General features: G+C 41.7%; 3 protein-coding genes and 1 long non-coding RNA gene across 9 annotated transcripts in view; 3 read left to right on the top strand and 1 right to left on the bottom strand.

Moving 5' to 3' along the window:
* RHBDL2 (rhomboid like 2) overlaps positions 1 to 6,801 on the top strand; it is a 53,686-nt gene extending 46,885 nt beyond the window's left edge. For all 5 annotated transcript variants that reach the window (XM_086716524.1, XM_086716525.1, XM_086716527.1 and 2 more), the window contains 3 exons: positions 1,138 to 1,198; positions 5,202 to 5,263; positions 6,243 to 6,801. In XM_086716524.1, the coding sequence (XP_086572650.1) occupies positions 1,138 to 1,198; positions 5,202 to 5,263; positions 6,243 to 6,422 (303 nt within the window). In that variant the 3' untranslated portion in view covers positions 6,423 to 6,801. The remainder of the gene's footprint in view (positions 1 to 1,137; positions 1,199 to 5,201; positions 5,264 to 6,242) is intronic.
* Positions 1 to 26,803, bottom strand: part of LOC147577934 (uncharacterized) — a 28,348-nt gene extending 1,545 nt beyond the window's left edge. The window contains exons 1-2 of the long non-coding RNA XR_015254616.1: positions 26,455 to 26,803; positions 2,227 to 2,384 (exon numbers count right to left, since the gene is read on the bottom strand). This is a non-coding gene — a long non-coding RNA (uncharacterized LOC147577934). The remainder of the gene's footprint in view (positions 1 to 2,226; positions 2,385 to 26,454) is intronic.
* Positions 12,152 to 15,640, top strand: GJA9 (gap junction protein alpha 9). Its single transcript, XM_025912087.2, has one exon. The coding sequence runs from the start codon at positions 12,888 to 12,890 to the stop codon at positions 14,424 to 14,426; it is 1,539 nt and encodes a 512-aa protein (XP_025767872.1). The 5' UTR covers positions 12,152 to 12,887; the 3' UTR covers positions 14,427 to 15,640.
* Positions 15,630 to 23,780, top strand: MYCBP (MYC binding protein). Of its 2 annotated transcripts, XM_025932128.2 has the most exons (5): positions 15,630 to 15,762; positions 15,958 to 16,030; positions 20,897 to 20,945; positions 21,190 to 21,319; positions 22,555 to 23,780. In XM_025932128.2, the coding sequence occupies exons 1-5, from the start codon at positions 15,679 to 15,681 to the stop codon at positions 22,597 to 22,599; spliced, it is 381 nt and encodes a 126-aa protein (XP_025787913.1). In that variant the 5' UTR covers positions 15,630 to 15,678; the 3' UTR covers positions 22,600 to 23,780. The 2 variants fall into 2 exon arrangements, with proteins under 2 accessions (XP_025787913.1, XP_086572654.1); XM_086716528.1 differs by lacking the exons at positions 15,630 to 15,762; positions 20,897 to 20,945 and having other exon boundaries at positions 15,780 to 16,030.
* Positions 26,804 to 26,812: the final 9 nt, after the last annotated feature.

Below are 26,812 nucleotides of genomic sequence, written 5' to 3'. Positions count from 1 at the left end.
AAAAAGAAGGGCACCTGGCTGGATCAGTTGGTAGAGCGTGCAATTCTCAATCTTAGGGTCATGAGTTCAAGCCTCATGCTGGGGATGGAGCCTACTTGGAAAAAAAATAAAAAAGTAAATAAAATAATGTAAAAAATTCAGTTTATAGCACATGTAATACTGTTTGATTTATATGTGTCCTGGATTTTTATGCAAATTGTTTCCTACTGTAGGTTGTGACCCCAACAGTTTGAAAATAATTAATTTAGAATAAACATGGGTATTTCACTATCTTTACTCTTCAGGAAGAGAATTAATAACTTGAAAGGGAAGGGAGATGTAACTCAATAAATTTTAAAGTGGAGATATCTTTTTTTTTAAATGTTTATTTATTTCTGAGGCAGAGAGAGACAGAGCATGAGTGGGGGAGAGGCAGAGAGAGAGGGAGACACAGAAGCAGAAGCAGGCTCCAGGCTCTGAGCTGTCAGCCCGGAGCCCGACGCGGGGCTCGAACCCATGAACTGTGAGATCATGACCTGAGCCGGTCGGTCGCTCAATCGACTGAGCCACCCAGGCGCCCCAAAAGTGGAGATATCTTTCTGACTCAGCAGTTCTTTGGTAACACAGAAGGATACTATAAACTGGATTGAGATTTTTCAAAGCTAAAACTTTATTTTTTTTAACCAATATTTTAAATTTGGGGGAAATTATCTAAAAAAATTAAGGTAATACTCAAAGTTTAGTTGACCCTTAGCTAGCCCCTATTTGGAAAGAGGATAAAGCATCGAATGTATATTAACAAAAAAAATCATATTTCCTCATACTTAGTTTGACATCTATCTATCAATCATCTCTCTAACTATGACATGTTAAGTATTGATTTATATTATTTATATTTAGATTATTTCCTGCTAATTCAGTTATGTGTAGTTTATATCACAGAGTTAAATATCATGCTTCATTTTGTTCTCCAAAGGGCACCACCCTTGTACTTCCCAAATGTGTTTGAAAACTGGGCTGTTGCCGCGTTTCTTTATTTTGTAAATACTGGACACTGAAACTTTAAACAAAAAAGTGGATGAAGAGAGAGCACAGTTGGGGTTTCACTTGCCAACAGATAGCTCGTATTATGACTGTTATTATTTATCTCTTTGCAAGAATTTTCGAGAAATGATCCCTGCCTTTGGAATTGTCAGACTCCTGATCATCATCCTCATAAGTAAGTTTGTTTTGTGAACACCTCGCACCTTCCATTTTATTGGTTTGCCCTCCAGGAGGCCTCAGGCTTCCTAAACACTGGCAAGGAGTGACAAAGAATTGTGGCTCCCTAGCCTTAAGCAGAAAGGTAAATGGAGGAGTTTTCACAGAGCTTCATGGGTGGTTTTTAGAGGTGCCTCAGTAATGAGGTTTTGTTTTTTTGTTTCTTTCTGGAGTGGGGGAAGTCAAGAGAGTCAGATATTTTGTCTACTTCAACCACAATAACTTCCTGTTTTATATTCTGGATTTTTCTCATTCGTACATTGGATTCTGTATATGATCTTGTCTGAGGAGGGAAAGCTTGAAAACCACTGACCTAATCTATTTTTTCTTCAATTTCTAAATTCTCAGATTAAAAACAAACAAACAAACAAACAAACAAACCCCAAACAGATCTAGGATCCAAGCATGGGGTGCTGGCTGAGGGCTGAAGACAGGAGCAGGGGGTGAAGGATTTGAGAGGTCAGGGAACTAGCAGGACGGCGGATGTGGCTTTGGAAATCTCCAAGTATTACAGTAGAGAATTACATGCTGAAAAAATTTAGGAAGAGTGCTCAGTCTGGAGTGGAGGCGGAAATTTTAGCTGGGTCTGAACGTCAGGGGGGATCTTGGGTGGTGGCGGGGACACACTGGGTAGAAGACAAAGGGAGCCAAGGCGAGCTGGGGCCTTGTGTCTCTGAACCTGCTCCAGCTGAAGCCGGAGCCGCACAGAGGGTGTGGGGAGAAGGCAGACCCGGGGGTCGGACTGTAGGCTCATACTTGATGGCCGACACGGAGGTGATGCTTGATAAAACCCAAGATCTGGGCCGTCCCCATGGTAAGCAAAAATGGTTCTGCTAATTGGTATCGAGTTCAATTGTCCACATTGCTGGGAACAGGGCCAACTACCTCTGAGGAAAGAGACTAAATCCAGTGTACGGCCAGTTAAGCTGTAAAAACAGTGTTTCATCCTGGGAGAAGATAAGTGACTTGTTTATAGCTTATACATACTCTCTATACTATTTTTGTCCGTGGGAAGCTGAAAATGTGAGGTAAAGTTGTGAGCACAGAAAGGAGAGTGAGCGCCTGGGGTCAGTGAGGAGAGTTGCCGTGGAGCAGAGCGGTCACCTGAGCTGTTGAGCGTCACTATCAGGACCAAGGGACAAGTCCTGTGACAAAAAAAAAAAAAAAAAAAAAAAAAAAAATGTTGCTACACACAGGTTACCTGGGTTTCAGTCTATTTCTTTTAGGTAATTATGAATGACTTTTGTAAAGTGAGCCTCAAACCCTTGATGGGGAAATGGTTTTAATACTCTTCAATGTTGGAGTAAAAACCCTTTCCTCATGCACAGGGAATCTCCAAAAATAGTTTATGTAACATTTTGTCATTCCGAGGGAAGTAATAAAGCGGCTTCTTTATCTTACAGAGGAGGTAAGAGCCGCTAATGTTAGCCTTCCCCACCTCCTGGCACGCTTCATTTCTAAAGATTCTTCCGCCTGGTTTGCCTACTCTTAAAGATGAGAAAAGTTAACACACGCCAGATTAACAAAACACAAGTACAGTTTTATTTTAAACCTGTTTCCTTGCGAAATGTATAGTTTTAAAACAAAATGTTTAAAAAATGGTAAATATTATTCTTAACTGTGAAGGACAGTTGGCCTGGCCTTGAGGACTTTCCTTCCTGAAGCATTATTTGTTGGATATGTCTTCTAACAAAGCCACTGAGCTAAGCTTTGGAAAAAAGAAAGCTCACATTTTCACTCTTCAAAAAAATCCGCATAAAGGCAACTCTTTTAAAATCAGTGACAAACTTTTAGCAAGGACAATAACTTGGTTTATTGGAATAGGGGCTTCTTTTCAGGTGGAAGACATGTCTCAGTGTAGAGACCGCAGCAAGGCAGAAGCAAACTCCCCTAGGAAGCAGAAAGAGCTAGGCAGAGATCTGCAGGAAGGACATGATCAGAGAGAAATAGATTGGAGAAACTGACATGCTGAGGGTTACAAAAGCTTTTTGAAAGGAGGCCTCCCACTGTGCAAGACTAGACCAGAGGAACTGTTTCCAGTTGTTACCCCCTCCTCCAGTGGTTTTCTTCCACTTTCCTAGTTCTATCTCTGTTATTTATACTGGATTAAGAAATTCAAATGATTGAAAATAGGACACAGCCACATTTATCCAGCATTTATGTGTACTAGTCATTTATAGTTAAATTGAATACTTCCTCGACCTCAATTCCTGTCTAGTCACTTGAACGCTGATCAATACGGTATTGAAAGGGGAACTGGGCAGAGCACATGGTCCTGATGCTATTTTCCCAAAGGCAAGGACTGGGTCTTTCCATCTCCGAGGACACAGTGGTTCACTAAGTGGAGCACAGGGAGTTGGGGTGTGGAATGTGACAGCTGCATGAGATGTTTCCAAGTGCAGGGCACATGGAGGGTGGACTTCTAGGCCAAGAAACCCCAGGAGCTCTTTTTGCATCATGGATCTGACTTAATTGAAGAATGTCTAAGTTCTGGGCTCTCACTGTTCCACTGGAGAATGTGGACTCATTTCCTTTCTTGGCCTGGTGGTTCTTAGAGGCAGTTGGTGCGGTGGGTGAGAGGCAAGCCTCCATAGCCAGACTTCTTTTTTTTTTTTTTTTTAACGTTTATTTATTATTGAGAGAGAGACACACATACACAGAGCATGAGCAGGGGAGGGGCAGACACAGAATCCGAAGTAGGCTCCAGGCTCTGAGCTGTCAGCACAGAGCCCGACGCAGGGCTCGAACTCACAAACCGCGAGATCATGACCTGAGCTGAAGTCGGACGCTCAACCGACTGAGCCACCCAGGCGCCCCTCCATAGACAGACTTCTTAAGGTTCAAATCCTGCCCTTGCCTCTGAGCTGTGTGGCCTTGGACAAGCACTTACCCTCTGTGTTTTTGTTTCCTTATGTATAAGATGCCACGGTAATTCCTCACTTGGATTGCAGCAATATCAATAATCTAGGTGGTCTTCCTGCCCCTGGCCTTGCTCCTTTACGCTCTTTCCTATATAGCAGCCAGAATGATCTTTTAAAAGTGTAAGTCGGATCATATCACTACTGTGCTCAAAGGCTTTCAAAGGTTTCCTACCACTTGGAGTCAAAGCCCTTACAGTGGCTCCTTAAAGCCCTTCCGTGATTGGTCCCCCGCCCCTCACCTATAATTTTATCCCAAACTGTAGTCTAGAATCACCTGGAGGTCTTGTTAAAACAGATTTCTGAGCCTCATCTTCAGAGTTTCTGGTTCAGTAAGGCTGGGGGTGGGCCTGAGAATTTCAGTGTTTAGTAAGTTCCCAGGTGAATGTTAATGCTTGGAGGGGCAGGGAATCACGCTTTGAAAACCACCCATCCAGCCAGCAACTCTGCTTTGGGATTCCTCCAGCACCCCAGGCACATTTCCTGCCTCAGGGACTTTGCACCTGCTCTTCCCTCTGCCTGGAAGACTCTTATTTCAGATGTCAGCACGGCTTGCTCTCTTATCTCCCTCAAATGTCATATTCTCAGTGAGACTGTCCCCGACTCTATTAAAAATTACACCCTACTCCCAGCATTCCTAATCCTCCTTCCTTTCATTGCATTTTCTCTATAGCCCTTACCACCATTTGATGTGTTTTACTTATTTGTGTGCCCCCCCCCCCCCCCCCCCCCGCCGCGAGACTGTCAGCTCCGTGAAGCAGGGCTCTTCACTGCAGTATCTCTACCACCTTCTCTGGCACAGAGAAGATAACCAATAAATACTTGTTGGATGAATACATCTGTAAAATGGGATAGTGATATACTTATTTCCTAGGGTTGTTGTGAGGATTAGTGAATGAATACTCATAAGGTTCTTACTACAGCACCTGGCACAGAGTAAGTCTCCATAAATGTTAGCAGCTACCATTGTCAGAAAGGAATCAAAAACATCTGGTGCACTGTTGTGGCGATTCTGGGGCTTCACCAGGTTGTTTTTCTTTCTAGTTGTGTCGGATATGGGATTTGCTCTCTACAGAAGGTTCTTTGTCCCTGCAAATGGGTCACCGGTGAGTTCAGTTTATTATTATTATTATTATTTTAAGTTTATTTTGAGAGGGGGGAGCGGTGGAGAGAGAGAGAGAGAGAGAGAGAGAATCCCACGCAGGCTCCATGTTGTCAGCGCAGAGCCCGACTCGGGGTTTCATCTCACGAACTTGTGAGATCATGACCTGAGCCGAAATCAGGAGTCATATGCTCAACCGGCTGAGCCACCCAGGCGCCACCAGCTTATTATTTTTTTAAGTGAAAATTGTTTAACAGTAGCTTAAAAGGGTCAGCAAATGGGGACAACAAGTCTATGACTTAGGGCAGCCAAATTTCCATTTGGAAGTTAAGCAAATTCCTGAAGACTTTTGGATTGTCGTTTTCACTTAACTGTCTCAGAGCCCTGACGTCGGCTCTGCTTCCCTGCACCTGACCTACTGGTGGCTATTGGTAGCGAAACAGGAGAGAAGGGATTTTAATATCCCTAGAGAATAAAAAGCAGATTGAAAACAGCAAAGAAAATTTGGGTCTGGATGAATTTGCAATACAAAGAAAACTGACAAAGATTTCCAGTTTCGTGGTGATTAGTCTTTGAATTTGGTAGTTTGTTTGCATATCTGTGTGTATGTTATCTATGTTCTCATTCTGACATTCCATTTATGTGGGGTCAGACAGTGCTCCCACAGAGATCCCTTGTGGCAATGCAACACATTCTCTCGGGATTATGTAGAACCATCCCCAATGCGATGATGATAGAGAATGAGAAACACGGCTCTCTTGTGTACTCGGAGAGTTGATGAAATAACATGTTTTAGCTTTGTATGTTTTTAGAACATCTCTTTGCACATGCAGCTTTGTGTCTCTTTTGCCTCACTGCCTTCTTCCTCAGGCTTTTAAGGCTCTTGTTTGACTCTGATGGTACTTGTTTTTTTAGAGATGCAATTGAAATATGCAATTAGCATGTTCTTCACTTATTTCCATTTCTTCCCCCTTCCTCCCAAGGTGTCTTTTGCAGCCCACATTGCGGGTGGATTCGCTGGAATGTCCATAGGTTACACTGTGTTTAGCTGCTTTGATAAGGCACTGCTGAAGGACCCAAGATTTTGGATAGCAATTGCAGCTTATTCAGCGTGTGTCTTATTTGCTGTGTTTTTCAACATTTTCCTGTCCCCAGCAAACTGACCTGCCTCTAGTCTAAGCCAAATAATGAAAAGAGCTATCTGGGAAAAAAAACTGAGGTCTACGAAGAGACAGAGAAGTCCTTGCAAATGCTAACAATTTTATAAAGAAGTCAAAACATGATTCAAGTCATCAGTTGCAAAGACTGTTTACAAAGGAATCAGGGTTAGGGAAGGGGCTTCTGAATGCAGAGGGAGGGAAAAGGAAGAGAGAAAAGGGGAGGGACAGAAAAAGCAGGGGTTGGCTCTTTCCAGACATGCGGTGTGCATTGTATGTATCCTCTAAGAGAGACTTGGTCTCCTTGGAGGATATGTTGTAGAGACTGCTTGATATAATCCACAAATACTGTACTGTGCTGATAATAAAAACTTTTCGTACCTGTGCCAGACTATTGATAATCACTTTCAATCACCTTTGGGGTGGATGAGGTGCTTTATATACATTATTGCTAATCTTTTCAACAACCCAGAAAGGTGGCTATTACTCTGCATCTAGAGAGGAGGACATGGAAACTCATTAAAAAAAAAAAAAAATCAAGGAACTTGTCTAGGAGGGAGCAGGATTTAAAGGTTGGTAATGACTCAAAAGCCCATACTATCCTTCCTTACTGGTCTAATGATGCTGTGTTCCCCAAACACTTAAAGTTGAGAGTATCTTGGAGTATACGAACAAACATTACTGAGAGCACCCCATGAATGGTAGAAATACCTTATAAAAGAAGACTGAAAATTTCCCGGACTGCTAGTTTAAGATTCTAGAAGTATGTCTAGGATCCCAAGGGACCTAGAACTAGCTTTCTCATGCACACTGGGTACCTGGACTTTTGGTATTCTCACCCATAAGATATTTTCATCCTTTCCATGGCTGGTGGCTTTCCTGGGAGCGGGCAGAATTTATTTACAAAAGGTAAAATGTCATGTCTGAAAGCTGAGTAGCCTGTCTCCTTTCCTATTATAGAACCTGGATTGTTGGCCATTCTCTTTCCAAAATGGTAGTTTGGGGCCACCTGAACACAGGGAATACATGTTTTTTTCTTTCATCATTGACCTGTTTCATTATTTATTTATTAAAATTAAAAAAAATGTTTATTTTTGAGAGACAGAGGTGAGCAGGAGAGGGGCAGAGAGAGAGGGAGACACAGAATATGAAGCAGGCTCCGGGCTCTGAGCTGTCAGCACAGAGCCTGACGTGGGCCATGAACCTTTGAACCCACCAACTGCGAGATCATGACCTGAGCCGAAGTTGGGCACTTAACCGACCGAGCTACCTGGGTGCCCCAACATGTCTTATTTATAAACAACTAGCTAAACACGTTGCTATATTCTGAAAGGAGCATCCATACTTACTTAGATATATTGAGAAAAGTAGTTCAACATTTTGAGAAAAACGGATCTGAGATTTGTTAAAAACATATTCTTTGAGCGTGAGAATATGCATGTGTTTTTGCTTAAACAAAGATTCGAACAAGAACTTAAAAGATAAGAGTCCCTTTTATCTTCCCGTCCCAAACCCTGCTCTTTTCCCTTGGTGGTGACCGATGTCAACAGCTGGGTGTGTATTCTTGCAGACCTTTTTCTGTTCAGCGTGTGCAGAAAGGATTTCGTTGATGCCTAATCACTCACTGCGCTGAATGGCACTGAATCTGCTCTGTACCCCCAAAGGGACAAGTTCAGAAAACAAGTTGAAGATGACTGTGATTGAACTTCGAAGGAGAATTTGCTTCTCGGATTTACCCCAACTAAGCTTTGGGTTAATCTCTCTGTTTTAGCTAATTAAATATACATATGAAATGTATGTTTTAACGAGATAAGTGAGATTATACTACATGGATTGTTCGGTCACTTGCTTTACAATGTGACATAGGGACCCTATTCTCGGAGTTGCTGAGTGAGAAAGTTGTAGTTATTTAACCACATCTCTACTGGACATTGAAGTTGTTGCTGCTTTTGTACTATTGTCTACAGTGCTATGTGACCTTCCTAGTACATGCAGTGTGTCTTTGAGTATGTTTGCTGAGTGAATATTTTGAACATCCAGAAGCAGAAATGCTATGTTAATTTTGATAGATTTGGGGGGCACCTGGGTGGCTCAGTTGGTTGAGCGTCCGACTCTTGAACTCAGCTCAGGTCTTTTTTTTTTTTTTTTTTTAAGTTTATTTATTTATTTTGAGAACTCAGCTCAGGCCTTGATCTTAGGGTTGTTGAGTTCAAGCCCTGCGTTGAGCATGGAGCCTACTTAAAACAACAACAATGACAAACAAAAAACCAACAAAAAACTGCCTTTTAAGTAGCTGCATCCATTTGTTGACAGTATATGATAGTAACAGATTCCTTACACTCGTGCCAAGAGCAGGTATGTCTTTGAAAAAGACGTCAGCCCAGAGCCCGCTTTGGATCCTGTGTCTCCCTCTCTCTCTGCCCTGACCCTGCTTGTGTTCTCTCTCACTCGCTCTCTCTCTCTAAAATAAAACATTAAGATGAAATAGCCAATGTCTAAAAAAATTTGCACTTTTGATAGTTAAAGAAATACTTCATTTAAATTTGTATTTGACTACTAATGAGGCTTAGTGTTTTTCAAGTTTATTAATAATTTATGCATAGTTTATGTATTATACATAATATGTAAGTTATATAATACATAAATACAAATATGAATATATATGTATAATTTTTTCCCCTATGAAATAGTTGCATTTAATCTGAAAAGTATGTGTTAGTTGGCAAAGAAGCCCAGGGAAGGAGCACCTGGCTTGCTCAGTTCGTAGACCATGTGACTCTTGATCTTGGGCTTGTAAGTTTGAGCCCCATGCTAGGGAGTAGAGGTTACTTAAAAACAAAAAAAAATCTTAGGAAAAAAAAAAAAGCCCAGCAAAGAAATAGTCCTTTGTCATGGCCAACCCATCAGGTCACTAGCTCTGAAGAGAGACCTTTAATGACCTAAATGGAAATGTAACTGTATGTAACAGAAAACTAGACAGAGAAACAGAATTCATTTAACTATGAAATTGGACATGACCCATTGATTATTAAGATTGATGACTAAGAAGTTACTATTTAGTCAGAAAGACTTTTTGGTACCAGCCACATCGTTCACATAACCAAAAACAGTGATATCTAATTTCCCCAGGAGGCAAAACTACTGTAAAGAAAAACAAAATCACCCAAACATCTGGTGTTCTAAATTTAGCATCTCTGAATTATAGAGGAACCACCTATTCAGCTTAATTTGGGGCTCGTAACTGTAGTCTTCTAAACTGCTGTGTTATTGGAAATATTGGAAATATTCTTTATCTGTCCTGTCCAATAAAGCAGCTACTAGGCACATGAAGCTTTTAAATTTTAGTTAAAATTAAATAGGATAAAAAATTCAGTTCCCGTGTTACACAGACACAGCACAAGTGCCTGGTGACTATACATAGCTAGTGGCTACCTTATTGGACAATGCAGAGTTAATTTCAACATCACTGCAAAAGTTCTATTGGATGCAGCCAACTTAGAAGGAGGAGCACAAAAGGATCTTAGCTGATGGCTGACTCAGTGCATGGAACTGAACCTCTCTACACCTGCAAAGGGGGGCACATTCAGAGAATAAGCATGATTTGCTTCTCAGATTTATCTAAACAGGTTTGTGTTAATCTCTGTTTTAGCAAATTAAGAAAGAGTTGTTTGAAATGTTTTTATTTTTTGCTTTTGGGTTCTATGGGATTGAATCTATGTAGACTAGTATTCACGTCATTTGTTATGAAAGCTTCAGAACCTAAGATTTGTAGCTGAATAATTTACTGCTCCTTCTTTCAGGAAATATTATGCTCTTGTCCCTTAAGGAGAAGAAAAACATTTTTTTGTGTGTGTGATTATAAAAGTGCTCATGGTAAAACAAACTAAAATACATATTACGAAAAATTAAGTTAATTGTAATCACACCATCCAGAGATAATCATAGTTAATATCTCGATGAATATCCTTCTGGGCTTTTTTGGACGCATCTCTACCTATAAAAAATATATAATTATGGGGTCATACTGTTCTATTTTATAAACTGAAACAACTTATCAAATGTCTTTTTATATTAGTATATATTTACCATTTTTATTGGTTGCATAGTACCATACCATGGATGTACTGTTATTTATTAAGTGCAATGCTGTCTTTCTTGTATTGATAGTTATTTTGGACATTTTCAATGTGTGAGTATTATAAACAACATGAATAATACCAATTTCTTACACTTGAAAGTGTTTTAGATTGTTGGATCAAAGAATATACTATTATTAACATAATAAAGTTAAATAGAAATTTTCTCTATCAGGAATACAACTAAATTTTAGAACATTGATGGTTTTGAATCTTTTCAACTGTATGAAGCTTTTAGAAAAGGAACTAAATAAAGACTTTTGAACTAATTGTTTAAAAAGCCCAACTACCACTATTTGACATACCTAATTTAAATAAACTTAAGGGAAAACAGATGATTTCTTAATGTTTCAGTGCAAAGAGGAAAAATAACAGTTTAGTAGAATAGGAACTGATTTTAGAGCTACACTGTTTTTTTTTTTTTTAATGTTTATTTCTGAGAAAGAGAGACAGAGACAGAGCACGAGAAGGGGAGGGGCAGAGAGAGAAGGAGACACAGAATGGGAAGCAGGCTCCAGGCTCTGAGCTGTCAGCGCAGAGCCTGACGTGGGACTCTAACCCACAAACTGTGAGATCATGACCTGAGCCGAAGTCGGATGCTTAACTGACTGAGCCACCCAGGCGCCCCTACACTGATTGAGTTTTAATGCCAGTTTCAGCTGTGTGACCTTGGGTAATTTAAGGTGTGCCTCAGTTTCCTCGTCTGTAAAATGGGGAAACAACGTATCTACCTCATAAGATTTTTATGATGAACGTATCGTGTAGCTACAGTATCCCAGGATTTTACTTGCATATGTAACATTTCCCTTTAGACGAGGGATATAGGATATATACTGATATATATATATTTCAATTTAATTTCTTTTTCAAAATTTTATTTAAATTTTAGTTAACATACAGTGCAACATGTGTCAGGAGTAGACACCACACTGATATTTTAAACCTAAGTGATGAAACCATTCCCTCTTTTTAATCTTTCCCATGGGATATATTTCCTCTTCGATACCCTAGTATATCTACCTTAGTATGGAACATACTATCTGATAATCCAAGCATCTGAATTAGGATTTACCCACCTGCTCCTTCCTCAAAAGCAAGATATATGTCTTAAATATGTCAAGTATTATTACAATGAAAGTATGTATAATACAACCACCACATCAGCCATCCATTTATTTCAAGAACTATCTAATAACATTCTGGTAGTACAGAAATAGTTGAGAATTTTTGGAGTTCATTTTAAGATGATAAAAATGTACAAAATTTTTCATAGATAATTAAGAATTTTATGAATATTCATAAATATTACTGAAATTTCTGACTTCTGAAAATGCTCAACAGCTGCCAGAAAGCAATTTAGACATTTAAATGTGGATTAAAAACAAATCTAAATTCCTATAGCAAGAGCCAGATCCGTTTCCTCTGGTTTCGTTAAATGCTGTATCTTAGTGAATTGTTAAATGAAACACGTTCATTTTCCTTTGTGTGTAAATGAGATTTAAAAATCACTGACTTTGGTTATGATTAAAAAAAATTTTTAATGTTTATTTATTTTTGAGAAAGAGAGAGACAATACGAGCTAGGGAGGAGGAGAGAGAGAGAGAGGGAGATATAGGATCTGAAGTGGGCTCCAGGCTCTGAGTGGTCAGCACAGAGCCCGATGCAGGGCTTGAACTCACGAACAGTGAGATCATGACCTGAGCTGGAATCAGACACTCAACTGACTCAGCCACCTAGGTGCCCTGGCTATAATTTTTATATAATCTTAATAAATAGGCTTGTAAGATCATGTCAGTAGTTTTAGGAACCTCTTCAGAAGTTCTCAGTTTAACAAAGTAAAACAGTAAGTAAGCTTCAGCTAATAATAACAAGACTCCTTTCTTGTAGGGAATCCTACAGTTCTATTATTATTTTTTTTTTAATTTTTATTTACTTAAGTAATCTGTACACCCAATGTGGGGCCCGAACTCATGACCCGCAGATCAAGAGTCGCATGCTGTTCTGACTGAGCCAGCCAGCCACCCCATCTACAGTTCTGTTCTTCATACAGAATATACACAACCCCTCCTCCAGGTATCTTTTTTCCCCTTCTTTGTTGCAGTATGAGGTCTAAACATAAGTGACTTAAAATTCCTGGTATCTTAAATATATTCTTCATAAGATTATCATAGATCTCTAGGAAAAAATTAAAGCAACCAGCACACTAAAAGAGTGATGCTTTGTTCATGTTTTGGCCATAGGTTTGCTTTACGAAATAGCATGGCCTTCAGAATGGAAGAATGTATCTGCCTCCTATTTGATGGGGTTCAGAGCTAAGATGGCTGACTAAATAAACATGGGGAACTGGAATTTCCTTGGAGGCATCCTGGAGGAAGTTCACATCCACTCCACCATAATTGGAAAGATCTGGCTCACTATCCTGTTCATATTTCGAATGCTTGTTCTGGGTGTAGCAGCTGAAGATGTCTGGAACGACGAGCAGTCTGGCTTCATCTGTAATACAGAACAACCCGGCTGCAGAAATGTATGCTATGACCAGGCCTTTCCCATCTCCCTCATTAGATACTGGATCTTGCAGGTGATATTTGTATCTTCACCATCCCTGGTCTATATGGGCCATGCTTTGTACCGACTGAAAGTTCTGGAGAAAGAGAGGCAGAGGAAGAAAGCTCAGCTGAGAGGGGCACTGAAGGGGGTGGAGTGTGAAATGCCCTGGGACAGGAGGAGACTGGAGCAAGAACTTTGTCAGCTGGAACAAAGGAAACTAAGCAAAGCCCCACTCAGGGGGACCTTGCTTTGCACTTACGTGATACACATTTTCACTCGCTCTGTGGTAGAGGTTGGGTTCATGATTGGACAGTACCTTTTGTATGGATTTCATTTAGAGCCTTTATTTAAATGCCACAGCCACCCATGTCCAAATATAATTGATTGTTTTGTCTCAAGACCAACAGAAAAGACAATATTCCTGTTATTTATGCAGTCTATAGCCACTGTTTCACTTTTCTTAAATATTCTAGAAATTTTCCACCTAGGTTTTAAAAAGATTAAAAGAGGGCTTTGGGGACGATATAAACTGGAGGATGAGCACAATGAATTCTTTGTGAACAAGTCAAAACAAAATCTTGCCAAATATCAGAGCACATCTGCAAATTCACTGAAGAGACTCTCTCCTGCACCTGATTATTATTTGTTGATGGAAAAGCAAACACACACAGCAGTGTGCCCTAGTTTAAGTTCACCTGCATTTCAGGCAGATCCTGACCATCACAATGGAAATGATGAGAAATGCGTTTTGGATGGGCAAGAAACTGTACTTTCTAATGAGATGTGCACACTTAGCGCAACCTGTAGTCACCTTCAACACATCAGCTCATGTAATAATGAAGACAGTCGCAAAATATTTAGAAAAGAAGTGGGTAACCCGTTAAAGGGAAAGAAAGAAATCGATGGCAAAGACAGCAAAAGGAACCACTACTCTAGAGGTCAAGGTTCTATTCCAGGTGTTGCTATAGATCCAGACGACCACGTGGGACAGTCGCCTCAAACAGCTTTCTCTCTGCCAGCTAACTGTGCTTGGAAACGGAGGTGGCTTAGTGCTACATGGGGTCCCTCTACAGAAGGTGAAAATCGGACGTCACCTCCTAAAGGAAACCTCAAGGGCCAGTTCAGAGAGGGCACAAACAGAACCCTTCCTCCTTCCCAGGGAGACTGTCTGGACATTCCAGACACTCCTGATTCTTTGGGACGGTTGTCCTTAGAATCTGATTTGATCAGGAGCTGCAATAATTCTACTGCTTGCCCTCCAAATCATTTAGCGCTGCTGACAAACAACCTCATCGGTAGGCGGGCTCCCACAGACCTTCAGATCTGAACAGCTGTTGACTTCTAGACATCCTGCATATTATATGACCCTAGCGTGGTGGTGGTGGAGCAGGCAAAACAAATAAGGGCAGCTCTAAAGACGAGCTGTTTAGGCAGACAATTGCAAACCTACTTCAAAAAGGAAAAACACATTAATTCTAAATGGTGATGGGGCAGTTTTAAATTCAAGGAGGGCTACCGGATCAGGATTACTTTTTTCACAGGCTCCTTTCAGAATTCGTGAAAACTGATTCCGGGAACGTCACGTTAAGAATCCAGGCTTAATGGTTTGGAACTACGTTTTTCCTTGATGGGAGCAGAGCCTTAGGAGACTATACTGATTCTACATAAGTCTCCCTTTTAGTTACTAATCTTTTATTTCTGGACAATGGTTAAATTGTTTGTCCCTGGGACTTAATTTCGTTTCCTTATATAGACTGCAACCTGATGTCTCTTGAGTATAATCAAAATGTTGCTATCTAGTAAATAAAATTTTAAAAAGATTGGTGGCTTTAAAACATCGTGATTCAGTGTCCAGACTGGAGTTGTATCTCTACACTCCCTAGTCCTCTAACCTCGACACTTTACTAACTGTAGCTACCTTACAGGGATAGTGTGAGAATTAAAATAAGAAACGTTGTGTTTAGTACAGTACCAGGCACACAGAAAGAGCTCAAAAGGCCTATTATTAGCACGTTACTGCTCACCCTCCAGAGGCCCACATCAAGCCGGCCACAAAACAAACTGCAAAAGTAAAAGCTGGAGCCGAAACATACGATTCCAAGCGCTCTTCTCAAGCCACTGGAAACCCAAGGGGCGCCCTGCGTCGGTCGTGCGCACCTTTTCGGGACGAAAGCCAAGAAGCCAGCACGTATAGGCTACCACACCTAATAATGATGAGGCCCGGGTTGAGACTGGTCCGCTCCCACACCGCTGCCCGGAGATCCCACCCAGCTACAGTCCCAGCGCTCCCGGACTCCGCAGGCCGCGCCCCCGGGCGCCACGCCCATCCTTGGCCCCACCTGGACACCCTCCCCGAGTTACCAAACCCTCGCCTCTCTCTAGGCAACCGAATTGCCGCGAGGACCGGAAGAGGAAGGAGAGGTGTTGAGCCGGGAGCGGAGAGGCGGGCATACGCAGCCTCCCTCGGCTTAGCTCACTATGGGGCATCCAGAGCGTCCTGGTCGCCATGAAAACAGGCCACACCCCCGCGAGCTCACACAGTGGTTCGCAAGTGCGCAGGCGCGCGCGGCCTTCCGCGCATGAGCAGTGCTGCTCAGAGCCCGCCAGCCACGGTCTCGGGCGCCAGCTACGCCGCTGCCGCTGTCACTATGGCCCATTACAAAGTGAGGGGGGCGCGGCGTGGCTGGGGGCGTGCGGGCGGTAGCCAGCCGCTGGTCGGCTCCGGGTGGGAATGGGGGTGCGCGCGCAGGTTTTGGGGGCCTGCGGCAGCGAGGCGGAGGCGGGGTTGCCGGACTCCCAGCGCCTTCTTCCTGCTCTGGCCCCTGGGCTTCGGCTACTGACCCGCCGTGTCTCCTCAGGCCGCCGACTCGAAGCGGGAGCAGTTCCGGAGGTACTTGGAGAAGTCGGGGGTGCTGGACACGCTGACCAAGGGTGAGCATGGGCTAGGAGAGGGTTCCTCGTGTCCACGTCGTGCTCCTCGGCGCTGCGTCCCTGTAGGGCCAAGGCGTGGGAAAGGAGGGAGAACAGGTGGGACCTGTCTGGGGTCCAGCAAGGTGGGCCTCGGGGTCCAGTAGGGACTGGCGCACGTCTGGCTGCTGGCTGTCGGACGCCGCTCGAGTGGGATAGCCTTGCTCACGCTACCACCCTCCGGGCGGGGAGTGAAACTCCTGCAGCTGTTGCAAAGTCCCTCCAACTTCCGTTGCTTTGCCTCGAGTGGCCGCAGCGAGTATGTTTGATAAAGACCTTGAGCTCCTAACTCCTCCCTCCTTACAGTTTTTGCGGACCCCAAATTACGAAAAGAAGCATTTTCCTTCGAAAAAAGGGCAAGTGGGAAAATTAACCAGATTTCAAAGCTGTCTATGAAATAACTAAATGAACTCAGTCCCCATAGTAGGCGATTCATAGTAAATTTGGCTGTGGTTTTTCAACCCCGGTTTCGTAGGCTATACCAATTCCTACTTTGTGCAGATTTCATAAGTAGGATTACAGTTTAAAGAGCTTGAGGACACATAAAAATGGTTATATTGTTTTCACTTTTTAAAATAGAAGCTATTACACTGTATCTGTTTCTGGGAGTGGGGTTCAAGACCTAAGATGAGTAAGGAGCTTGAAACTGGAGAGTTCCAAGAGGTGGTTGGGGGTACTACTTATTTCATTAGCTCAGCAATAATGTGAATGCCTGCTATGCATCATTCAACTCATTGGCTAGAACTTGCAAGGGTGTAGAACAGAAGAGCTGTCAGGGATAACGACGTGGGTCCACACGAGAGGTGTCTGGGAAAGAAAGAATTTGGTAACTGCTCTTTGGCCAGAAGCAAAGGTTAGGAGACAATTCTGGGAGAATAACAATTTTGGGTCTTAGCAGAAAGCAGGGCTTTTAATTCCCATGCATGGGCTGGTAATTTTGAATTGCTGCCTACGTTAGATTCAGGTACCAGTTTCCCTATCTTGTTGCAATTACACTTCATCAAACATACAGGAGTACCTATGAAAGTGCTATGCTCTGTCCTCTCTTGAAGTGTCAGAAATGCTTGAAATTTCATTGACCCCCCCCCTTTAAAAAATTCTGTGGGTTCATTTCTTTCATTTATTTAACCATTTTATTCAAGTCTCTGTTCTAGACACTGGGGATACAGCAGTGGAAAAAAATGTCCCTGCTCTAAATGAGCTTATATTCTAGTTGGGGGAGACCTAATAAATAAATACATAGTGCCAGCCAGTGTCAAGTGTTATGAATAAGAAACATAGAAAAGGAGGGGCGCTTGGCTGGCTCGGTTGAGTATCCGACTCTTGATTATGGCTCAAGTTGTGATCCCAGGGTTGTGGGATCGAGCCCTGTGTTGGGCTCTATGCTGAGTGTGAAGCCTGCTTGATTCCCACCCCCCACTCCCCGGTTCCTGCCTGTATTCTCTCTCTAAACAAAACACCAAACCAACCAACCAACCAACCAACCAACCAACCAACCAGCAAAGGGGATAAAGAGCTATGGATGTGCCATTTCATAAGAGGTGGTGGTTACTTCTCTCTCAAGAAGTAACATTTGAGTAGAGACCTGAATGAAATGTGATGTTAAGAGTTCCAGGAAGTCTGGGGCGCCTGGGTGGCGCAGTCGGTTAAGCGTCCGACTTCAGCCAGGTCACGATCTCGCGGTCCGGGAGTTCGAGCCCCGCATCGGGCTCTGGGCTGATGGCTCAGAGCGTGGAGCCTGTTTCCGATTCTGTGTCTCCCTCTCTCTCTGCCCCTCCCCCTGTTCATGCTCTGTCTCTCTCTGTCCCAAAAATAAATAAACGTTGAAAGAAAAATTAAAAAAAAAAAAAATTAAAAAAGAGTTCCAGGAAGTTCAAGGAGGCCGGAGTGGCTAGACAGAGTAAAAGAATGTTAAAAGGTAGAGAAGTGACCTTGGCAGGAGGTAACTGAAGATGTACAGCCTTGTGCCATACATGGATCTTCCTTCATGAGACTGGAAACCACTGAAGGCTTCTTTTCCCTTGCTCACATCCACTGGCATCTAACTCCTCAACCACTGCAGATTTCCAGTCTCCTAAATAATGCCAGACAACATAGTACCTACTGATGTGACGTATTTAAAATCTGATGTTTTTCAGCTTCAAACATATGTACTTTACACATATTTAATTTAGAATTTTTATCCGGCTTATTTCCAAGAGGATCTGAAATTGCTTCTAACATTAAAACACTATATGGCTAAAGATAAAGATAAGTCATTTGGAAAAAGAGGCATTTGAGTTATTTTGAGTACCATTTCAACCTCTAAAAATCCCGGCTGCTAAGGCAAAAAAGGGAAACGCGGGGTATGGCATGCTTCTTGTCTGATTAAAAGGAAGTATATTTCATCTATAGAAAAGCACAGGAAACTTGCTATTTACATTATGTTCTGTAATTATCAACCTTGTAGTACCACTGACCAATTTAGAAGCTGAAAGAAACGGGGTGGGGAACAAGAAGTAGAAAAGGTAAGAGTATTCATGTCTTAAAAGTTAGTTGGCAGAGATCGGTGGAAATCAGTGGAAGAAAAAAACAAGTTTGAGTATGTTATTTAAAGAAAAACACTTAGGGGCGCCTGGGTGGCGCAGTCGGTTAAGCGTCCGACTTCAGCCAGGTCACGATCTCGCGGTCCGTGAGTTCGAGCCCCGTATCGGGCTCTGGGCTGATGGCTCAGAGCCTGGTGCCTGTTTCCGATTCTGTGTCTCCCTCTCTCTGCCCCTCCCCCGTTCATGCTCTGTCTCTCTCTGTCCCCAAAATAAATAAACGTTGAAAAAAAAATTAAAAAAAAAAATAAAGAAAAACACTGAGAAACGGGAACCCTCTTGCACTGTTGGTGGGAATGCAAACTGGTACAGCCACTCTGGAAAATAGTGTGGAGGTTCCTCAAAAAATTAAAAATAGACCTACCCTATGACCCAGCAATAGCACTGCTAGGAATTTACCCAAGGGATATAGGAGTACTGATGCATAGGGGCACTTGTACCCCAATGTTTATAGCAGCACTCTCAACAATAGCCAAATTATGGAAAGAGCCTAAATGTCCATCAACTGATGAATGGATAAAAAAATTGTGGTTTATATACATAATGGAGTACTACGTGGCAATGAGAAAGAATGAAATATGGCCCTTTGTAGCAACACGGATGGAACTGGAGAGTGTTATGCTAAGTGAAATAAGCCATACAGAGAAAGACAGATACCATATGGTTTCACTCTTATGTGGATCCTGAGAAACTTAACAGAAACCCATGGGGGAGGGGAAGGGAAAAAAAAAGAGGTTAGAGTGGGAGAGAGCCAAAGCATAAGAGACTCTTAAAAACTGAGAACAAACTGAGGGTTGATGGGGGTTGGGAGGGAGGGGAGGGTGGGTGATGGGTATTGAGGAGGGCACCTTTTGGGATGAGCACTGGGTGTTGTATGGAAACCAATTTGACAATAAACTTCATATATTGAAAAAAAAGAAAAAGTAAAGAGAAACACTGAAAGGAGGGGGGAGGAGAGGGTGGTGGTGATGTAGACATACCGACTTCTCAAAAAATAGTGTTGTAAGTACACTTAGAAGAGTAACTATCAGAACTCAGTGCTGGTTGTTAAGTCATTGCCATTTGATTTTTTCTGTCTATATTTTGATGAGTTATTAGAGCTAAAAAACTAAAAAGGAAGAGTGTTGTCTTACAACAGTTTCTTAACTTGGGGTCTAGAGATGCACATTTTTTTGTGTGTAGTTACGTTTTTTTGGCTTTTGTCACTTTTCAGAGGGTTCTTTGCACAAAAAAAAAAAAAAACCTTAACCACTGGTTTAGAGAGATTTATATCTGAGTAGTAAATCCTAGGAGGAATTTATTCAGTAGAAGATGAACAAGTCAGTGCTGATGTAAGCTTTTGGATATGAACTGAAGTATGTATTTTAATGTTGATTTAAGCATGTTGATTACTGGTGAAGTTTTTGGTTGGTGGTTATTTAGCATGTTGTGTATGAAACTCTATCCTTGAAGCATATTTTCAATTCAAAGCTTCTTCCAGTAATTATCATAGCCCTGTTGATTCTCTCCAAAAATTTTCTCAAATTTATCTTTGTTTTCACCCCTCCATCACTCTAGTGCAGGTTACTATCTTTTTCAGCTGAATTACCACATCTGCCTCTTAAACTGCTCCTCCTGCCTTTATCCTTGTCCCATCCTGGATCTTCCACACAGCAGTCAAGAGTGATCCTGTCACTCTCCTGCTTAAAACTGTTTAATTATATGCCTGTTGTTCTTAGGATCAAAGTCCAACTGAACTTGCAGGATCTTCCCTGGTCGGCCTCCTGACCACCTTGCCAGCTTCCTTTCCTGCCACATTGTTCACAGCTCCATCTAGCCATACTTGAATTTTCAGTTCCTCAATATGTGTTCTCTTGCCCTCCCCACCCCCTCACCTTCCCATTTTATCTGAAACCCTCATAGCCCAGGTCTCAGGTCTTACTTCCCCTTGTTAGGATGCCTTCCTTGGTGCCCTAGGCTGAGTTAGGTGTTTTTCCAGTGTGCTCCCATAATCCATCATCCTGTATTGACACTTGATGCTTCTTCTTTTTTTTTTTTTTTTTTTTTTGGTTTAGTCCTTTGCTTATCTTCTGCACTAGAGTATAAATGAGAACAGGGAGGTTATCTGCTGTGTGTGCCATGGCATGGCAGTCCTATCAATGTGCTTGGCGTATAATAGGCACTTAATACTTACTGGGCTGTGGAATATAATTTCAGTCATTCAAATTTAAGACTTTAATTATTGCTTTTTCTGCTTTTTGATTTGCAGTATTGGTAGCCTTATATGAAGAACCAGAGAAACCTAATAGTGCTTTGGAGTATCCTTTTCATCTTTCAAGTCAGAAAAAGGACTTATTTTTGGAACTCTTATTTTTTCACATAGATACTATTTAAAATATTTTTGATGATTGAAAAAGTTACTTTCTGTTAAGTTTTGCGATGATGATCTCTGGGTAAATGCTGGTGGTAAGATGCGGTGACTGTGATCAGAGACATTGATACTACTCTGAGCTATTTCATTAGTTTCATTCAGCTCAAGTAAATTCTTAACTTTGATATTAGTTTTTTAAAGCATCACTTAGGAGCTGCTACCCCAGAAAATCCAGAAATAGAGCTGCTTCGCCTAGAATTGGCAGAAATGAAAGAGAAATATGAAGCTATTCTAGAAGAAAATAAAAAACTGAAAACAAAGGTAAATGTTTTAAAAGAATTCATGTTAAAAATAATTTCACCTTTAATGATTATAAGATCAGAACCTCACTAAAATGGATAGTAGGGGAGGGAGGAGGAGAAATAATCTCAATTAACTGCAAGGCTGAACTGACGCCCTATCGAGAAAACCACAGACAGACTGTAAATAGGACAAGCAAAGTGTAGTCAAGAAGAGGTTCTTGGGAACCTGCATCAAGAAAAACTTGAGAACATTGGTTAATGCTGCTTATGAGTAAATGGAAATTTTGGGGAATCATAAGCAGTTGATGTAAGTAGGTCAGTGTAGGGTCACTGCTTTGTGAAAGGCACCTCTTACAGTTGTGTAGTGTGCAGTGTGCACAGTCGTATTGTGGTGGCTCTGTAATGTGTTAATTTGTTTGCACTGAGTTTTGTCTATTGTTCAAGTTTTTTCTTTGTTTAAATTCCTGTGAGAATCTTCATAAGCTTCAAATTAGTCATCTCTGAGCCTTTGAGGTTTTACCACATTCTGAATCACATAACTTATTTTACATTAGGCAGTTCTCATGTGATTTATCTTCTCAACAACCTTGCGAAATAAGTGAGATAGGGACACAGACCATTTTGTAGGTGAGGGAACTAAAGCACAGCGAAGTCTCTCTTCTCGCATCTGACAGCTAATTCAAATAATCTCAATCTCAGCCTAGTGTTCTTGCAGAGAACCAGTTTAGCGTAATAGAAAATGCAGTACCTTAAATTATTCAAGATTCCACAACACAAATACCAGTTAACTTCTTGGTTAAGTTAGACCTTTTAAGTCAGACATGAGCTGCTTTTCATTGACTAGCTAGATTAATATATGTTACATTATTCTTTTTTTTTGCTTTTTGAGAGAAAGCTCAGTAAAACTTTGGTAAAGACAAAGAAAGTACCTTATCAGAAGCCACAACATCCTTGGGAAGATACAGATAGGTTGTTGCCTATCAAGTATTTGAGCAGTGCGGTATGAACTGGAATTCAGTTTTGGGTTCCCAGTAATTTTAAAGGTTTATACGAAAAAGAGTTTTCCTCAGACCTGATTGCATTAAATCTTAAAGTGTATTAATTTTAAGTGGCTTAAAGAGAGTAGAATATTCTTATAAAGTTACTGATTCAATAATTAAGTTGAATATAATAGTTAACTTGTTTTGTTATTATGAAGTTTTTTACCCAATTTAGAATAAGATTCACCTAAACTCCTCTGTCTTTGCCCTATAGCTTGCTCAGTATGAACCACCTCAGGAGGAGAAGCGTGCTGAATAGGAATCTTCTCAATTGAAAAGACACTGACAAAATGGTTTTGTATGACTTGAATAGTTTGTATAGTATATAATCTTTTCTGAACAGATGCTATAGAACTCTTTTAATATGTTGAATTCACCTACCACACTTTAACTGTTATAAACACATATACTTAGAATCACCAATAAAAACTCAATATAACTTTCTTTGGGTCTTAAAAGCAGGAGAATCCAAAGTGAATCCTGAAAAAAAATCTAAACACAGCCATCTAATTCATTACCTTAAAAGACATTCTGTTTATTAGTCTGACTAGGAATGATGGTACTGGTGGTATTTTAGCCAAGGAAGTTCAGCATGGAGCTGTTCCTTGGTTTAGTTCAGGATATGAGCACAGGTACCTTCATTCTTTAAAATGAAGCCGACACTGTTGTTTATATCCTCTGTAGGCAGCTGGAAAGATGTGTGTGACAGAAGATGCTTTTGCACGGGTTCCCATGAATCTTCTGCTCTTGTTTATATAACGTGGAACAAATAACTCTTCTTTGCCACCACTCTGCCTTAGATAACTGTGTGTGTGCCAGTGTGAACTCTGACACCACGTGTCCTTCTATGCAATCATGCCCTACCTGATAACGTTGCCTTGCTTTGCTCTGTGCTTCAGTGGGTCCTAGCTGCACATTGGCCTGTGTTGTTTTTCGATTTGCCATACTAGCAGTTATCCTGACTGTAATTTATAATAACTTAAAGCAGGATCACACTGTTCCCCTGCCTTACTTGTTGCTTAGCTGAGCACAGAACAGAGGCAATCTAAAATTCTGGGTTCATGCACAAGCTGGGATAAGAAGGGGAATGAGCCATATATCGTGAAAAATTATAGTTTGCGGGTATAATTATACAGTGCTTTTTCCCCCTCAAAGTATTTTTCTAGCCTTGAATTCATTTTATCTTCATTATCCCTGTGAAGTAGGTAGGGCAAGTATGAGGGGAGGTTGGGTGCTGAATTTTTAGGCCAAAGACTGATATTAATACAAATTATTTGCTAACTGTAGAACCTTGGGCACATCAGTCAACTGCTCTGAGATTCACTTTCCTCATATGTTAAATGAGAATAGTATCTGTGCTGCCTACCTCACAGGGTTGTTGTGAGGGTCAAATGGAATGTATGTGAAGATCTGTAAATGGTAAAGCACTATATTCTTGTTTGTTAGTCTTTTTCCTTTCTTTTAGAAGACCTACAATCAGGTGTTTCATTTTATTGGTCACTTATTTTCCTTATTGCTGACTGACATTATTAAGAATCCTGTTTCATATATTCTAACCCTATTGTTAGAGAACCCGTCTTTACGCTTTGGTCAAAACACACGTAGAAAACAAAGTGAACCGATGACAGCTGATTTAACTAGCAAAAGCGTCAGCACTTGCTGGAAACTGTGACCAGGCTAATTGTAAGGGCATTTTAATCAGTCATGTTGGCAAGAATGTGGCAATGGTCTGTCTCTTTTAGTCACAAGTTCGTTTTTGGAAGGGGGCCAGACACTACTGGAAGAACATTCACTGGAATTGGTTTATCTTTTACCAATTTGAGGGCCTCCTACATGCTCAGCAGTGGGCTGAGTGCTGGGTATTATAAAGATAAATGACTTGAAATTAGTTATAAGACATATACATAAGCAATTACAATGTGGGATAGGAAGTGCTGAGAATCATAAGAATAATAAAACATGGCCCCATGGGGATTTTGGAAGAGAGGGAGACTTGGCTTCTTTAAGCAACTGGTATGACAGCCCCTTTGTGGAATACAGACAAGCAGGATTTTTTTTTTTTTTTTTCTGGCAGCCAACCCTCATTTGCTTTTTTCCCATGGGACTAGTATTAATATTTATGTAACTCAGGTTACTGTCTCTTGTACTATCCTTTTGGACAGAATGGCAACCTGTGGGTTGGTTAACTGCACTTTTACGGAGGGCGGGGGGGGGAGCTGACCTGCTTCAACTGCTGTACCAGTCAGTGCTATTTAAGAACTCAGAGTCAGCCTGGCCTCTGGAGATCTTCTTCATCATTTCTATCAAGGATCTGGATGAAGAGACTATACAAGAAGTTGCTCAGTGGAGTAGAAAAAGGATCTCATCCATTCAGTTCCTGCTGTACTTTAGCTGCCTTGTCCATACAATGTAGATTTCATATCTTGCCTACCTCACAGGGTTGTTGTAAGGTTCAAATTAAATATAATGGATGAAAAGTGCCTTGTAAATTGTAAAAGACTACACATGGGTTGCATGGTGTAATACCAAATCTGTAAATGCCACAAAGTTGGCTGGTTAGTGGACTATATTGAAACAAACTTGAAAAGAACAACTTGGAGTACCCAAAATTCTGGGCCTGCACCAACAAGCTGAAGTGTCAAGTCTTATGTTTAGGTTAAAAAAAAATGCAGTAATACAAGTCTAGGCACTAGGATTGCTGACAAAATACTAGTTCCAGTGATTATCAGTACGAGCCACATATACTCTGGATACATATATTAAAAAAATCCATTCTGTAAAGCATAATCGAAGTATTGTCCAGATGCTAAACAGTCATCCTGACGGTTGTATTGGTCATTTTGCATTGTGGGTGCCAGACATTTGGTAGATGTTGACAAGCTCACATGCATGTAAAAGACAGTGAGCGATCAATAGAGGGCTTTTGAAAATAATAAGGTTGTGCTGCCCAGTATGGGAGCCACTAGCCACATCTGGCAATTAAAGTTAAAAAAAAAAAAAATTCAGTTCCTCACAGTAGCAACATTTCGAATGCTCAGGCCACACTGGCTTCTACATCGTTGCAGAACATTTCTATCCTCACAGAAAGTTCTATCGGACATCACCATAGAAGCGATGGTCGAAAGAACAGAGTACGTTTTATGTGGGACAGAGAAGATTTAGTGGATAATGAAGACTGCAATCTAATATTTGAAGGGCTGTCATGAAAAAGATGAAGACTACTCCTGTGATCCATTTTAAGCTCCAAGGAGTGTGATTTTTGGTCTGAATAGGAGACTTTCAAACAAAATCCTACCTCAGTGGAAGCGGCTGCCTTTTGAGATAGTGAGCTCTCCTCCCTTGGAACTACTGAGGTGCATGTTGCATTATCAACAGCCACAGGTGTCATAGGGTGGATTCTCTTTAGGCGAGAGATTGGACTAGATGACTTCTAAGGATGTGTCTGTCCTACCTTCCACTTACAGATTCAGACGTAGCCAAGTCCCAGACTTACAAGAACATGCTTTCCTTTCACAATCTAGAAGTTCGTTTCTTTGGAAATTCAGTGCCACCACCACCACCTCCATTTTAAGAGGATCTTGGTTCGTCAAATTTCCAATTCTAACTCCTGACAAGGATGAAAAATCCTCTAGCTATCTCAAACGTATTTGGTGAAAGCATTGGCTTTAATTTGCTTTCATTATTCATTCCTTTGGTTTGTGAACTGAAGGTCATAGAAGATGCAATGTTCTATTGGGGGCAGGGGTAAATTACATGAAAAGTAGACTGACTAGGTGGGAAGGAGGGAAAATTGAGTCCTATTGAGTTTAAAGTGGTGGTGGTATCCACTGTCTGTTTTGCTGAAGGAGGATAAGCAGTTCTAGCTTGGCTGCATTTGCTCTCCTCTCAGGGTCCCGCTACCTGCTAGAAGGAACTGCATCACACCCATGGCTCTGCCTTTGGTTGAGGCTTTACCCTCACTCAGACTGGCTCCTCCTCCCTACCTACCAGATCCATCCATCTAGACCTGCTGAGAGACAGCCTCCTTACAGACTTTCTCACCCTCCCAACTCCCGAACATTGTTATCTTCACCTTTGACCTTTCCATTTCATACCTCGTACCGAAGCTACTTACGCAGAGATCCGATCTCTATCAATCTTCGAGCAACTTGAGGGCGGGCAGGGTCCGAGTCCGTCTCAGTTTTGTGTCCCTTGTCCCCCCAGGGCATCGCGGGCATCAATAAATACTGGTCGGGCGAGTACCACTGTAGCAGCACAACTAGTTCTTCCCCCAAATGCCCAGAGGGCATCTCCGGTTGCGATGGCCTCCAGAGCTCCTAAGAAGGCAGGGGAGCGGCGAGGAGTACCGCGCGTGGCTGGCCAGGACCGGGGTGCTCGCTAGGGCGGAGGGCAGAGGGCTCGGCCGGCCGGGCCACCCTCCTCGTGACTCCTCCTCCCCCCTCCACGGCTCCAAGTCAGGTGATTCCGGGCAC

This window comes from Puma concolor, chromosome C1, assembly GCF_028749965.1.
Source record: "Puma concolor isolate L17-30 chromosome C1, mPumCon1.1.hap2, whole genome shotgun sequence".
Classification (NCBI taxonomy): domain Eukaryota; kingdom Metazoa; phylum Chordata; class Mammalia; order Carnivora; family Felidae; genus Puma; species Puma concolor.
The sequence above is the reverse complement of the archived record's forward strand: the minus strand, read 5'-3'. Positions and strand labels throughout refer to the sequence as shown.

What these genes read in the sequence shown, in the direction of transcription:
- GJA9 (XM_025912087.2), top strand. Translation starts at nt 12,888, where the DNA reads ATGGGGAACTGGAATTTCCTTGGAGGCATCCTGGAGGAAGTTCACATC.
- MYCBP (XM_025932128.2), top strand. Translation starts at nt 15,679, where the DNA reads ATGAGCAGTGCTGCTCAGAGCCCGCCAGCCACGGTCTCGGGCGCCAGC. An exon ending in GCTGGACACGCTGACCAAGG is followed by an intron (nt 16,031 to 20,896) that starts GTGAGCATGGGC and finishes TTTGATTTGCAG; the next exon opens with TATTGGTAGCCTTATATGAA. An exon ending in ATAAAAAACTGAAAACAAAG is followed by an intron (nt 21,320 to 22,554) that starts GTAAATGTTTTA and finishes TTTGCCCTATAG; the next exon opens with CTTGCTCAGTATGAACCACC.